The 16,312-nt window shown below is 44.9% G+C and overlaps 1 protein-coding gene across 2 annotated transcripts in view; it reads right to left on the bottom strand.

Annotated features, from left to right (window-relative positions):
• Positions 1 to 4,645: 4,645 nt before the first annotated feature.
• The window catches only part of LOC140381600 (apoptosis regulator BAX), a 75,951-nt gene continuing 64,284 nt past the window's right edge, over positions 4,646 to 16,312 (bottom strand). Inside the window, exon 6 of one of the 2 annotated variants that reach the window (XM_072465667.1) lies at positions 4,646 to 5,822. In XM_072465667.1, coding sequence (XP_072321768.1) covers positions 5,724 to 5,822 — 99 coding nt within the window. In that variant the 3' untranslated portion in view covers positions 4,646 to 5,723. The remainder of the gene's footprint in view (positions 5,823 to 16,312) is intronic. The other variant, XM_072465668.1, reaches the window with a different exon arrangement.

Here is a 16,312-nt window from a genome sequence, read left to right as displayed (position 1 = left end):
AAAAAATAATAATCATACATTATATATATATATATATATATATATATATATATATATATATATATATATATATATATATATATATATATATATAATCATAAATATATATCATATGATTTATCCGGGGCCGGGTCTCGGGGGCAGCAGTCTAACCAGGGACTCCCAGACTTCCTTCTCACAAGACACATCCTCCAACTCCTCCGGGGGGATCCCAAGGCGTTCCCAGGCCAGCCGAGAGACATAGTCTTTCCAGCGTGTTCTGGGTCTTCCCGATGGGACATGCCCGGAACACCTCCCCAGGGAGGCGCTCTGGAGGCATCCGGGACAGATGCTCGAGCCACCTTAGCTGGCTCTTCTCGACGTGGAGGAGCAGCGGCTCTACTACGAGCTCCCCCCCGTGTGGCCGAGCTCCTCACCTTATCTCTAAGGGAGCGCCCAACCATCCGGCAGAAGAAACTCATTTCGACCGCTTGCATCCGCGATCTTGTCCTTTCGGTCATTACCCAAAGCTCATGACCATAGGTGAGGGTAGGAACGTAAACCGACCGGTAAATGGAGAGCTTAGCCTTTCGACTCCGCTCCTTCTTTACCACAACAGTCCGATGCAGCGACTGCATCACTGCAGCCGCTGCACCGATCCGCCTGTCAATCTCACGCTCCATCCTTCCCTCACTCGTGAACAAGACACGGAGATACTTGAACTCCTCCACTTGGGGCAAGGACTCCCCACCCACCTGGAGAGTGCAAGCCACCTTTTCCCGGTCGAGAACCATGGCCTCGGATTTGGTTCATGCTGCAGGTCCGGGTTTGATGGAGCCATCAGGACAACATCATCTGCAAACAGCAGAGATGAGATCCTGTGGTCCCCAAACCGGACACCCTCCGAGCCCTGACTGCACCTAGAAATTCAAAAAACTATGAACAGAACCGGTGACAAAGGGCAGCCCTGGCGCAGTCCAACATGCACTGGGAACAGGTCTGACTTACTGCCGGCAATGTGAACACAGCTCCTGCTCCGGTCAGCCCTGAGCAAAGGGCCCCGGACCCCGTACTCCCGGAGCACCCCCCAAAGGACACCCCCAGGGACACGGTCGAAAGCCCTCTCCAGATCCACAAAGCACATGTGGACTGGTCTGGCAAACTCCCATGAACCCTCGAGCACCCGATGGAGAGTATAGAGCTGGTCCAGTGTTCCACGACCGGGACGAAAACCACTCTGCTCCTCCTGAATCCGAGGTTCGACTATCGGTCGGATTCTCCTCTCCAGTACCTTGGAATAGACCTTACCGGGGAGGCTGAGGAGTGTGATCCCTCTGTAGTTGGAACACACCCTCCGGCCCCCCTTCTTGAACAGAGGGACCACCACCCTGGACTGCCAGTCCAGAGGCACGGTCCCCGACCGCCACGCGATGTTGCAGAGACGTGTCAGCCAAGACAGTCCTGCAACATCCAGAGACTTAAGGTACTCAGGGCGGATCTCATCCACCCCCGGAGCCCTGCCACCGAGGAGTTTGCGAACAACCTCAGTGACTTCAGCTTGGGTGATGGGCGAGCCAGCCCCTAAGTCCCCGGTCTCTGCTTCCTCTTCGGAACACGTGACTGAGGGATTAAGGAGGTCCTCAAAGTATTCCTTCCACCGTCCAACGACATCCCCAGTCGAGGTCAGCAGGTCTCCACCCGCACCGTAGACGTGTTGGTGAGGCACTGCTTCCCCCTCCTGAGGCGCCGGACGGTTTGCCAGAATTTCTTTGGGGCCGACCGATAGTCCTCCTCCATGGCCTCCCCAAACTCTCCCAGGCCCGGGTTTTTGCCTCTGCAACAGCACAAGCTGCGGCCCGCTTGGCCTGCCGATACCTGTCAATGACCTGAGGAGACCTACAAGCCAAAGTGGCCTGATAGGCCTCCTTCTTCAGTCTGACGGCATCCCTTACTTCCGGTGTCCACCACCGGGTTCGGGGGTTGCCGCCACGACAGGCACCGGAGACCTTGCGACCACAGCTCCGAGCAGCCGCATGAACAATGGAGGCGGAGAACATGGTCCACTCGGACTCAATGTCCCCAGCCTCCCCCGGGATATGGGAGAAGCTCTCCCGAAGGTGTGAGTTGAATACCCTACTGACAGAGGGCTCCGCAAGACGTTCCCAACAGACCCTCACAATGCGCTTGGGTCTGTCCGGCTTCCTCCTCCGCCAGCGGATCCAACTCACCACCATGTGGTGATTGGTTGACAACTCTGCCCCTCTCTTCACCCAAGTGTCCAAGACACGCGGCCGGAGGTCAGATGACACATTTAGGAAAATAAACTACTTTTGGTAGCTTTGAGTAGACATATTTGGTAGATGGCCTACATATAAAAACTTCTATTGGGAAATGAGGAATGTTTACAAGGTAGTTATCAGTTGTGGTTAAGCAAAAAAAAATATGAAACTTTGCATTAAACCTGACATACAGTAGTGATTGCAGATCAATACAAAATATCCACATTTCCAAACTTACATTATGGATCAAGGGCCATTCAAAATGTTGCATTTGACATAGTTTTTAATGAGCCACTACACATAATACTTAATGAGGCTTGGAGCATTAATGTTGAGTGTGTTATACATCAAAATGCTTGCCATAACAAACATTTTGATAATGATAATTTGGGAGCATTTTGCCCCTGGGCTACAGTTTGGACACCTGTCTTCTGCACTGACAAGGTATCAAGCAGTATCAATTTAAAAAAAAAGTGATTGATAACTTATTTAAATATAATGCATGATTTAGATTACTTGCATGCTCGCACAAAGTAGGAACTAGGGTTTTGACAGGGGACACTGGGACATTGCCAAGTCCCTACAAAAATAAATTGAATTGAATAGGGACTGGTGCCACACTTTGGGACTTTTTTTTAGCTCCTGCTCAGGGGTAGGTATTTTTTAGTCAGACTAAGAACCAGAACACAGCTTTTGTTGTAAAATAATATTATGTTTAAAAATAATGATCAGACTTAGACAAACTGTACTGATCCACAAGAGAAATTACTTTGATACTATAGCGCCAAAAATACAATACAAATTTTTTTTTTTAACATTCGGTTTTGAGGTCTTGGACAAACTCTGTCCTTGTCCAAGTATACATGCAGACGAGAAAGTCGAATTTCTGACAAGAACGTGTCGTCCTCCTCACACTAGGTGGTGATATGCGTCGTTTCAATGGACTAACACAACCCCCCATTCCGGTTGACCTTTTGCGTCACATAAACAACTATCATGCACATTTTCGAACAACAGCAACATGGATAGTTTTGTTCATCTCTTTTGTAATGTCTGCATTAGTTATTGTGCAGATAAAGTGCACGCTAACCTTGTGAGTGAATGCGGTTGTGTTCTTCCTTGTAAGCGACCGGCTTCCTTGTATGGTTTTGTTTCCGGGTACATCAGCGTGGGTCGTGGAGCATGCGCACAAGCCTTGTCTAGTTTCAGTGCAATTACGCAACCGCATAATCTGGGTGTCTCAATAGATTTTGAACGGCGATTTCTATCGAAGTGAGGTGTTTACATCCACACTAAGATGTCTGATTGTATCGGATTAAAGCAACTATTTGTTTTTTTTCGTTTGCATGTAAACCCACTGACTGTTAGTTTGAACTTTTTGAGCAGGTATAGCATACAGAGCCGTCTAAAAAAAAAACATCAGATAAAAAACAACACCAGGGCATGTAATATACCTAACATCTGCAGCGCAATAAGGCGCACAGGTTTGCCCACATTCATTAAAAAGAACAATAATTTATCAACCATTTAATTCACGTTTTCAATACTTTGTTCGTGGTTTCAGACATAAAAACATAAATGAGTAATTTGATTTCATTAGATGTAATATTGCACATTCCTGATACTTATCCTTTGGTTTGAAATAAATTACATAACCAAACATAGACACCATGGCACAGGGCAGGTAGCCCACACAGAAAGGCAAGGCACTGATGGACCATTGGCTTAACCCCATAGCCTGATTATGAGAAATTTGGATTCGCTCAAATCACAAATTGTCATTCCTAATCACCTTAATCCGCCCAGCCCACTTTTTCTGGGACTGAGAAAGGCTTTTATATTCAAAGGTGCCCTTAGAATAAATTTGTGGAAAAAACCCATACTGCAACACAGTAGTAGGAAGGGAAAAATACTTTGGTTTTCTAACCAACCTAATTCAATATTTAAATGTTACACAGTATTCAGATACAAATGTTAAAGCCAGTAAGACCCACTTTAAGCCATTGTTGGCAGGCAAGGGGGAAATAAATAGGGACCGGAGAATTTAAGGTTCTTAGCACTTTCATTCGTGAAAACAATTATGATGACAACAGGTAAAGCAGAATAGATTGTCTATATACACCATGGTCAAATTATAGAAGATAATTTAAATGTAACTCTTTGGTATCTGTATCGATTTTGCGACACTCATCATCACTAGTATACACTGTTGCAATTCAAACAGTAGAACTTATGCTAAATAGATTTAATTCTGCGTTCCATGATCATAACTACAACTAAGTTATAGAATATTCACAAGAGAAGTTTTATGTCAGAATGTTGCATGGCAGAATGTTTTTATTTAAAAAAATACATGCAGCTAGTATTAGAAAATTAGACTGTATTTGGCTTATGGCTCTTAAGTAAATTAATTTATTAATTAATATAAAACACACCGTTGGTTATGTTGCAAAACAAACAAACATTTGGGAGAGGTGGGAGACATTAAGAAAAAAAAAGCATTTTTTGGTTTGAAGTTCTGCCAAGTTTAAATAATCAAACTTCACAATTCAAAATTGTCTTAAAAAATACAACAGAAACTTTAAGCGGAATCTAAGGGTAAACATTTCTGCACTTTTATGAAACATTTTACGGTCACGTTTGAAGAAGTTTGCTAATGTGTACTTATTTGTAATGTTTTCTTGCAAAACAATGGCAAAAGTCTGAAGTGATAATAAAGCTGGGGAAAGGTGTCCAGGAACATCTCCACCAAGAATGTTCCACTTGCATCACCAGAGGGGCCAAAACATAAGCCATGTTTCGACTGGCCGTCGCTTTAGAGCAGTTTGGAATGGTTATTTTAATGGCAGAGTGAGTCTCCATGCTCATGGTCTGGCTCTGTGTCCAAAGTTTGAAGAAAGACAACATGCAGAAGACAGCTAAGGACGACGATGTAAGTTGCCCCGATCAAACATGCCTCTGACAAAACCATTTGCATTTACTTTTTACTTTCCATACACAGCCATTTGATATAACAAGCCTCAAAGAGCACATTTTCTCAGCAACAGGTTTCATAGACCCCTGGCTCTTTTTATACATTAAGAACAGATAAAATTTGCTCTATTTAATGAGTAAATCTTCAGCATGTACGTACGTTTTGGACCATACCAATATGCTCCAAAGCAAACCAGTGGAAATGTGGCCGTAATGTCTTAGAAGTGAGCTTTCCGGGTCAAGTCAGGGGAACATGGGAGGCATTTATGAGAATCACATCCTCCAGGAAGGTCTAGAACTCAAGATATTGCCTCATGCTTCAATTCTTGGCAAAGTTGAAAAGTACTATCAATAGTTTATTAATGTGAGAAGGCTGAACCATGGGCATTTAACTGACATGATACTGCGCAGTGTAAAAAGTGTTCCTTGAATCTTGAGTCTTTAAAACAAATCCATGTGAATCCAGGAGAGAAGTGGTTTAGGTCTGAGATCTCAGCGGGTTTTTCTGTAATAAATCAAAGAGACAACTAACACTACAGATGCTGCGATGGCTACTGTCCTCCACCGAGTGAAGCCATGGATAACTCCTTCCTACAAAACACACAAACAAAAAATAGGATTTCAGTACATTGAGTAAAAAGGCTAAAAATAATTTATTTTGGCTCCTCCCTCTCTTAGTCATGAGGCAGGGTATACTCCAGTGCTTTCACAATACCAACAATTCACACTACATTTTGAGAGGAACTAAGTACCTTATTTTCCGGACTATAAGTCGCACCGGAGTATAAGCCAAAAAATGCATAGAGAAAAAAAACATATATAAGTTGCACTGGCGTATGAAATGCGGTTGCAAGTGTGAAAATAACAAATAATATCACATATAAGTCGCTCCGGAGTATAAATAAAGTATAAATATAAGTGTAGCCAGGTCATATATTATTTTAAAAGCTAGTTGCAATACTCAGTTTAGCCAGCAGATGTCACTGTCATCAAATGTGAGCACAATCACACTTGCACACATGTGACGTCACCACAGTGCGACAGCCGAGTGCCTCGTTGAGAGAAAGCAGAATTTGGTTCGTATAATGTGAATCTTTCTTTAAAATGAGCTTTAAGTACAAAAATAATCTTTAATATCGTTAGACAATGTTTTAAGCTACATCATATTCTAAGATTATTGTCTTCTAAATTTGTAGGAAACTAGGATCGATGTAGATCGACTACTAGTCCTGTGAAGCGTGTCACTACTCACGTAGGGGTAGTCTGAAACTGCGTGACGGCGTGAGTTGCAATATTGATCAATTGTCATGTTTATTAATGTTTAACATTGTGTTTTTGGTTGTTGACCAAGTTTGTACTTGTGGTTAATGCAGAGGGGAGACAGTACTGCTCGTGGTCCTTCTGTGCTGAGTGTGGTCCGAACAGTCTGTTTGCTTTTTTCCAAGTGAGTTAAAGTTCATTGTCATACTGTGTGATTCTAATGTAATTTTATTTTCATTGTATCCACAGTCAATTGTATAAATTAAGATGTGTTTATTCTTTGTGTTTTCATAGGACTTTAAGCCCACTACTGTTGTCTTTTTGTTGGTTTTATTTTATTTTGTTGTGACCAAAATTGAACACTAAAGTTCCTGACACAGATGTTGGACTGTAATTTTTTTTTTTTTTGAGTAAGCCAAATAGAACCAAAATTAATGCTGTTCTCCTCCTGAGGACAGTCGGGAAATAAAAGACCCACATTATTTTTTTTGAGCTGCTGGTGTCTGTGTCCATCATTTTACCACCTGGCCACATAAGTATAAGTCACACCCCAGCCAAAACTATGAAAAAAGGCTTGACTACTCTATGCCAACAAACAAAAACAAACAGAGCACAACCAGAGAGAGAACAAGAGACAAAAACAAAAAGGCAACAACATAATTTTAAGCAAAATACTTTCCATCCATCCATCTCCTCCCGCTTATTCAAAGCCGGGTCATGGGGGCAGCAGTCTAAGCAGGGACTCCCAGACTCTTCCTCCAACTCCTCCCAGGCCAGCTGAGAGACATAGTTCCTCCAGCGTGTCCTGGGTCTTCCCCGGGGCCTCTTCCCAGTGGGACATGCCCGAAACAGGGGAGGCGCTCAGGAGGCATCCGGAACAGATGCCCGAGCCACCTCAGCTCCTCTCAACATGGAGGAGCAGCGGCTCCTCTCCAAGCTCCTCCTATATGTGACTGAGCTCCTCACCCTATCTCTAAGGAAGCGCCCAGCCACCCGGCGGAGGAAACTCATTTCGACCGCTTGTATCCGCAATCTTGTTCTTTTGGTCATTACCCAAAGCTCATGACCATAGATGAGGGTAGGAACGTAGATTGACCGGTAAATCGAGAGATTTGTCTTTTCGACTCTTTTTCAAGCTTCATCAACACAACAGTCCGATGTGGCCAGCACAGGAGTCCTTAAAGTTATTTCCAACAGTGTCCTCATCAAAGGCCTTGGACCAATCTGTGACATGCCTGGCAGCATCCCTGTCATCCCCCCTGCCCTCAGAGCAGCCCTGGACCCGTTGCAACATCTATTCCCACTAAAGATTCCTCACTCTCCTTCCCATCTCCACTCTCACCCAAGGGCCTTCCCAGCCATCTTAAATGTCTGATCAAATCAGTAATTAAAATGGCTCCACTCACGCCTAATATAGCAAGATCAATCCACTCACGCCTAATATAGCAAGATCAAGAGTGTTCTGATGTCAACACTGATGAACTCTTCCCCGCACAAACCTGTGTCCGACTCCTGCTACACCAACAACAGTCCCACCGCCTATCCCCCTCTCCTTTCACCTGGTATCTCCCATAGCTAGGATGCACTGGGTCTCAGTGTTGCCAGCATAGACAAAAATCATACCAAACCGGGGCCCTGTGTAAAAACAGCGTCCCCTAGTGCTATTTCTGTAGTCACAACACACAGATGGGAAAACAAAATGCGCAATCTGAGAAATTTGATTCATATTCCATTTGAAAAGATAACGCCCAGTCCCACTGAAACAAGTCTGAAACTTGCTGTGCTAAATGTCAGATCCTTATGTAACAAATCATGTTGCCCGGTTTCTTATTATTAGCTCGAGCTATGATATAACAAGAGCTATTGTTTTTGCCCGGTTTCGTATTATTTTTATTCAGTTTTCTGCCACAACTTGGGCATTTTTGACCCCCTGAACATCAATGAAAAGTTCCACATGGTGGTATTGACGTGATCGACTCGGCTCTAGATCGAATACAATTAAAACATCTGTCGCAACAGCGCCACCTATAGCAGAAAAGGACCAACATGAGACGCTTTAACTTTGGCCTAGGCACATGAAACTTGGAACAGTGATAGAGCTCCCTGTGACGACTAAAACACACCTGATAGCATCGCTGTATGATAAACAGGAAGTCAGCCATGTTGAATCGAAGTGGCGTGGCCACGTTTGACTTTCTTTTTTCAAAATTGTACTTGTTCTAGGTTTTTTGCCAAATCGAGCTCAAAACAACACCTTTTGCATCTAGAGACATTCAAATTTAATAAAGATCAATTTTTTTTGGGATATTCCTTACGTTCTATGCAGTCTATGCTATGTCTGTTTTTTCCAGGACAAGTCACTCCTAATGGAATTGCCCTACGGAGCTCAAAATTTCACTCAATAATGGGTTTTTATGTCCTGATTGTAAATAATGAATACCCATATAACAAATGCACTCTATAGCGCCCTCTACCCATAATGTGAAAACTCAACATTGTTTAATTTGTTCGAAATTCAGTGGTTATATTCTTCTCATGGACGTCATGAAAAAAAAGTGCATTACAGATATTGTGTATTTTTCACTATTGGCCAGCAGGGGCACAATTAATGCCTGCACTTCCTGGCGCTCTTTTATTTTGATGGGACATTTCCTCTCGTACCGCGGTCTTAGCATTAGCATTAGTGGCGGGTCTCCGATGCTAGGTGACGGAGGTACAGGGAGGAGGGGTCCTCTGTCATGCCTGGAGCCCAGACACTACATATCCCACAATACACTGCAGCCGGCTCCGTCGCGTGACAAATATGTTCGCTTTTTCATCTGTTGCCACCTCACGTGCGGCTTGAGCGTTTGTTTACATTTTTTTTGCGATGAGGCAGAACTTCTGAAATGTTTTTTCTCTTGAACCGGCACCTGCATTTACCTTAGCCTAGTACAGCCTAGCTCAGGGGTTCCAAAAGCCGGGCCAAGTCCGGACCCCGAAGCAATTTGGTCTGGCTCGCAGCGCTCTGCGCTACTGCCCTGGTTCATCTAAAACACTGCACTGTGAAAGCATCAGCTTCATTGATGATTTGGTGTAAATGTAACATGCGAACGGACCGTTTGCTCCGCGTGTTTGGAAGTCAGCTCGACACGGAGGAACCTTGAGTGCCGTTGCACCGGAGGATGAGCTTCGTCGTTGGATGAAAGGCTTGCGCAAGTGCACGGTGGAACAGTTGTGCGTGATGTGCGGGCTGTTGCTTTAGTCCTGATTTTGTACTCTGCAATCCGACTTCCCAGATTTAATGCTTTGCAATGCAGAAAGGCTGTCAGAGGCCACAACACTTTAAAGTAGATTCCGCCCATTCCAATGCTAACCGTATCGCTATGAGTTCCGCGCTGAAAACAGAAAGGCGATCTGTTAACCTCTTCTTGACCGCCAGCTCCAGGTCAGGCACGAAATAAGCAGAGCCGGTACGCCCACTCGCAGGATCCCTAGACCCGTCGGTTTAAATAAATACATCATCTGAGTGCCTATCGATGAGCTCTTGAACGACAAACTGCGGTGCCCTCCCAGTGACTCCTTTAAGTTTGCTATGCAAGCTAATATCAACAGGAGCCGGAACAAACTTCCAAGGAGCTATAGTAGACAAAGCCACCGAAGGGCTCCCACTTAGATCACCAACCCCAGCAAGTCGCGCATTCGCATTCCAACCCAGCTAAAAAACATACTGTCAGCCTCATTCTGTCCCCCATCATCCCTGAGAAATTCCCTTACCGGGTGCAAACTTGTATGACCTTGCACATTCACCCAGTAAGCCAACAGAAGTTCTAACCTCTGGAGACGTAATGGCAATTCTCCCAACTCAACCTGCAGCGCTGAGACAGGGGAGGTCCTAAAAGCCCTACAGCAGATGCGCAAGGCCTGAGCTTGCGCCACTTCAAGCGTCTTCAAGTTAGTCTCAGCCGCAGACATGTAGGCTATACAGCCATAATCAATAGCTGCCCTCAGGATAGCCCAATAAATACTAAGGAGCGACCTTCTGCTGGCCCCCCAGTCCTGGCCGGATAGACAACTAAGCAAGTTATTCACCTTTTTGCATTTACCACTGACCATATCAATGTGCTGTCGCCAACTAAGCCTCTCGTCAAAGGTGACCCCCAAGAATCTCACTTTCCTGACCTGTTCGAGTACCTGCCCATGCAGTCTAAGGGAGACGTCCCTATGCCCATTGAAGAAACAAATCACTTGAGACTTCAGGGCTCAGATTAAGGATTTTCACTTGTATAGCAGTGCTGCTAAACAATCCGTAATTTTTTTCAAATTTGTATAGCAATTTGATTATTGCATAGCAAAACAAAAAAGTGACTAACAATAAATATTTTCCATTGATGTAACAAGATTATTTATTTCAAATGTATTTGTAAACATTCTATTTAAAAAACTCTTAACAAATGAACTTTTAAACACTTAAGAAGACCACTCCTGAAGACCTTCTACGACTCTGTGGTGGCATCGGCCCTCCTGTATGGTGTGGCCTGCTGGAGCAGCAGCATCACAGAGAGGGAGAGGAAGAGGCTGGACAGAGTCATCAAGAAGTCCAGCTCCATCCTGGGCTGTGCTCTGGACTCGGTGCAGGAGGTGGGGGACAGAACTGACCTAACCTAATACTGATGTGCAATTCTGTCATATGTGCAATTGCTGTTGGAATTCATGTGCAATTACTGTGAAATTCATGTGCAATCTATGTGCTGTCGTGACACATATTCATGTGCAATTACTGTCGGGATCACATGCAATGGTATTTATTTATTTGTCTATGGGAGTTTTTATTTATTTATAGGAGATCTTCTACTGAAAGTGTTTTTCAGACTTCCTATAAGTGATCTGTTCTTCTGTATCTACCTTTGTATCTACCTGCGTTGCACCAATGAAATTTCCCCATGTGGGACAATAAAGGAATATCTTATCTTAAAAAAATATGTGTTGAACAAATTAATTAACACCAAGTCAGATGGCCTTATTTACAACTTTCTTCCATATCATCATCATCATCATCATCATCATCATCATCAGATGACTATTTGCATGAGTCTCATTTACATATTAATTGTCTACACTGACAAGTTACATATCACCACCAGAGTCGTCATGACAATGAGCTGTTTGTATCAGAATTACTTCTCTTACACACACAACACGTCTTGGTTTTGTCCTGGACATGAGTGAGTTCGACCCCTTTGAACACGACATCCTCAGGGTTCTCGGGGTGAAAACGGGAGCGAGCGCACGTGGAGGCGATGAGGGGATTTGACGAGCGCCATGTCTAGCTGATCTCACGACAATAACTATGTGTAACACATAACTATGTGAGATTAGCGAGACGCGGCGGTCGTCAAAGCGCCTCATCGCCCATCCGCGCGCACTCCCGGTGGCTCCTGCCGCTCAGCAGTTTTCACACGCGCGATCTGTGACAGCAGCGGGACCCGTCAAGTGTGTCATGCCGTTGTTGACAATCAATTCACAAGTGATAAGTGCTTTTTTAGGCGCTTTGTTTATAAAACACTTTTTTTCTGACGAATGCATCGCATTTGAGAGAAATTGCGTCGCATTTTGCGATGCGATACCGCTTATTCTGAACCCTGGACTTCTGTACGGACAGTTTAAACCCCAATTCAGAGTCCACTGCTCCAATTGCTGTATTGCTCTTTGCAGTTTCGCCTCGTAAAATCTGAGATTTCTGCCTCTCAACCCATAGTGCGCCATCATCGGCATAAAGGCTCCTTCCAACAGACCCATCCACGTAGTCAAAGATGTCCTTAATCATAACATTGAACAAGATAGGGCTGCACACACTCCCCTGCGGGGCCCCATTCTCTACCCCATAGACCCCAGAGTAAGCTGCGCCCACTCTGGTTTGAATACGCCGGCCAGACAGAAAACTCCTAACCCAGTTAAACAGTTTTCCCTTCACACCACACGCAACTTAATGAGGAGCCCAACTTTTATCAATATCGACAGGCTGTCACATCTTACCCCAAACCGGGTCACCTTCAACCGCCTAGCATCCACCACCTTAGCTCCGGTCAAATTCCCCTTCACTTCATCCACAGACATCGTCGTAGGGACGCCTACGACAACTCCTCTGACCGTGCTTCTTTCAGCATCAGACACAAGAATGTCCTTTCCACCCAGACGTTTAGTTCCAATCGCCTTCCTTTGCTGAGCCGCGTCCTTGCACACGATCAGCAGCGAGCCATCTCGAGCGAGCTTGATCACTCCCACAGCTATATTTAGGCTCTTTGACAATGCCACTGCATTCCACTCCTTAAAGGGTGCATTATCCTGTGCAAGCTTTATGAACACCTTACACTCTGAGCCCTCACCCCGATATCTGCAACCCCCCCGCCCTGCACCTCACTGCCAGAGCCCCCCGACATAGACGAGCAAGAGGACATCCCACGTTTCCGGGCACCAGCGTGTCCAGGAGTGCCCTCCCCGCTGTCCAGATCGCTACTGACCAGATCGCTACTGACCAGCGGTCCACTCCCCTCCGCACTGCTGTGTGTCCTCCTCCTCTTCTTCCCCATACGGACCGCCTCTTTGTTGTTCCTCTATTGTGCTGTAATATCCTGTTAGGTGGAGGTTCATGCGACGAAGCTTCGTGTTGTTCCTCAGACCGGCAGCTGGTATCCAAGTGTAGTTGTGAAAGCCATTATTGCCGCTTGCGACATTAATTTTATTTCTTCTTATAATCTTGATTTTATGTTTTTAATTGAAACATGGCTTGACAAAAACACAGAAAATTTAGTTCTAATAGAATCTGCTCCACCCAACTTTAAGTTTGAATCTCAAACACAAGAAAACAAAAAGGGTGGAGGTGTCTGTGCAATTTTTTTTAGATGAAATAGTTACCCACAGGTTGTCCTTTGGGGTGTTTTCATCATTTGAGTATGTATTCTTTAAAATGGAGCTAAAACAGTCTCTATCCATTCTCTTCACTGTTTTATACAAGCCTCCCCAGCATCTACATCTCCTAGTTACAAAGGGGGTAAATATTTCAACGGTCAATGTGGTTGATGTTGCTCTGTCTGATCATGTGTGATATGTTATAACGAAACCACCGGCTTGTCCTGCAGTTGTTCGGAAGAGACGCAAAAATGATGGCACAGGTGCACTGTTTAAGGAAACTTAAAAACCTGGGCCAAATACGGCAGTTGCACAAAATAAACGGAGCAGGAACGAAATCGTCTATTCAAAAACGACTGCTCAAAGCAAGCTAAAGTAGCTCTGAAACAACTCAATGACTACGGTGTAGTCAGCTACAACCACCTAGCAGCCCCTGAAGGACAAAAGTACTCGCTACCTGGACGTAAGTTGCGGGGCTAAGCAAACCAACAGACCGCGCCGATGTCCGTGCATTCTCCGCGCTGATTTCCGCTCGTTCTCCGCACCGATGTCCACGCGATGTCCGCGCATTCTCCACGCTGATGTCCGCGCGTTCTCCTCGCCGTTCTCCGCGCCGATGTACGCTCGTTCTCCGCGTCGATGTCCGCTAGTTCTCCGCGTCAATGTCCGCTCGTTCTCCGCGTCGATGTCCGCTCGTTCTCCGCGTCGATGTCCGCTCGTTTTCCGCGCCTATGTCCGCTCGTTCTACGCGCCAATGTTCGCGCGTTGTCAACGTATTGGAACTTTGAAAGTGGGGAACGTCTTCTCCGTGGCTGTTGTTGACAATGCTACTGGACTGTATCTTTATCTACACACACGTTTTGATTGGTCTGTGTTTTTTCTTTCAATAAAAAAAAGAAAATCATCTGTAATGATTAGATTATCAAAGTCTGTGCGTACAACTGAAAGCATATCCAAAATCATCAATACAACTTTGGCAGTGCTTTGGAGGCTTCTATACAAGTAAAAACTGTATAGAGGGAGATTGCTTAGCTCTATTTTAGAGGACAGATATTCAAATTATGAAAACAACCCAAACGATGTACTATATAAACTCTTAAAAAAAAAAAAAAAAAATGAAAGTAGGGAACGAATCCCCCTGTAACAGGCTTTGCAGCGTCGGCGTCAGACAACCTCTCCTTACATCTATTGATCTGGTGATCAGGGCCTGCTGTGCTGCCATGCTTAGGGCCTCTGTGCTGTCCTTCAGACCCGCTCTTTCTAGCGATTTGTAGGATTTCGTGATATCAGCCACATCAGTTATGTTCCAGTGGTACATCCCATGTAGGGGCTTGTCTTCCCCCTCCAGCACCTAATCATCCTCTGTTCCCCATTGTCTGAGACATTCACTGAGCACGTCATCTGTAGGAGCCTTATCCTTGATGTACTTACGGATCTTGGACGTTTTGTCCTGGATAGTGGCTCACACTAGTCCCCGGCCTCCTTCGGTAGGGCTAGTGTACAGTCTCAGGGTGCTGGATTTGGGATGGAACCCTGCATGGTCAGGAGCTTTTGTGTCTTAACATCTATGGTCTGTATCTCCTCTTTTGGCCAACTGATTATTCCTACAGGGTATCGGATCACTGGCAGGGCGCAGCGCGTGACTATTTCTTACCATTGAGCTGGTTTGCCTCACTCGTAGGCAGTAGCTCTTCGAGGTTGCCAATTGCCTGTGGGATTCCCAGGTACTTGTAACTGTCTTCAATGTCTGCCGTCGTTCCTTCTGGGAGTGAGACCCCCTTTGTGTGGACTCTTAGTCACCATCTGACCACACTTCCCTAGTCGGAATGACATTCCGATATCTGAGCTGTAGATCCTGGTGGTGTGGCTCAGGGAGTCAATGTCCCGCTCACTCTTAGCGTACAGCTTGATGTCATCCATAAAGAGGAGGTGACTGATGGTAGCCCCATTCCTGAGTCGGTATCCATAGCCAGTCTTGTTGATTATTTGGCTGAGGGGATTCAGACCTATGCAGCATTGGGGACAGCGCATGGTAAAAGCCATAGTAAAACTGTCTGAAATAGGCTATTTCTTCATGGCCCATTTAAGCTATGCTGTTTACGCTGGAGACACAGCGTAGCAGGTCCGCGCACCTCACGTGGTCAGGGGGGCGTTAAGGCTGATGCTTCTCCGTCAACTCTACGCGGAAGTGCCAGACGCCTTGTTTTCTGTGTTTACTTTTTAAAACTGCATCGATTCTGACTGAAAACGATTCAGAATAAGCTCCTTGACTGTTTACTGGCTGTGAATAAAAAATAAAATTTGTGATGAAGTGAAAGAGGTTGATTTCTTATCAATCCAAGCCAATTGGACATCTTATGTGTCGCACCTGTAGCACTTGTGGTGGCAGTCGGTAGAGCGGTCAGCGCCAATGGCCCGCAGGTTGGCGGTGCGATCGCAGCTGCCTCAAGCGAATACTGCCGTTGTGTCCATGGGCAAGACACTTAACCCGTCTCACCCCAAGTGTCTGCGAACACTGGTGTGTGAATGTCTGTGTGAATGGGACTGGTTCCTTGATGTAAAGCGCTTTGAGAACCTTAACAGTAGAGAAGCACTATATAAATGTGGCCATTTACCATTTGTTAACTTGACTGCAAACACACCAAATAGGATTTTTGTTTAGTTTTGTTTATTACGCTGGATAATGCCAACGCTCAAAGCATTGCTGAACTTCTATTCATAAATAGATGCTTTGGTTAGACTCATGAAAGAATGCTTTAAATTACATGTATTTAAGAATAACTGTCCATATATCAATGTTGTCCGTGATGAGTAAATATACAAATTTGAAATCTTATACACATGTAGTTTAGGGTGACTAAGGCCACTTAGAAGTTGATCATTTTGTTTTGTTTTCTGCAACAATTTTTGTGTTTTTATATTTTCTTAATGTA

The sequence above is a fragment of the Eucyclogobius newberryi genome, unplaced genomic scaffold (genome assembly GCF_026437365.1).
Source record: "Eucyclogobius newberryi isolate DKJ021-1_F unplaced genomic scaffold, fEucNew1.0.hap1 SCAF_5, whole genome shotgun sequence".
Taxonomy (NCBI): domain Eukaryota; kingdom Metazoa; phylum Chordata; class Actinopteri; order Gobiiformes; family Gobiidae; genus Eucyclogobius; species Eucyclogobius newberryi.
Note: the sequence above shows the minus strand (reverse complement) of the source record. Positions and strands in the feature narration are given on the sequence as shown.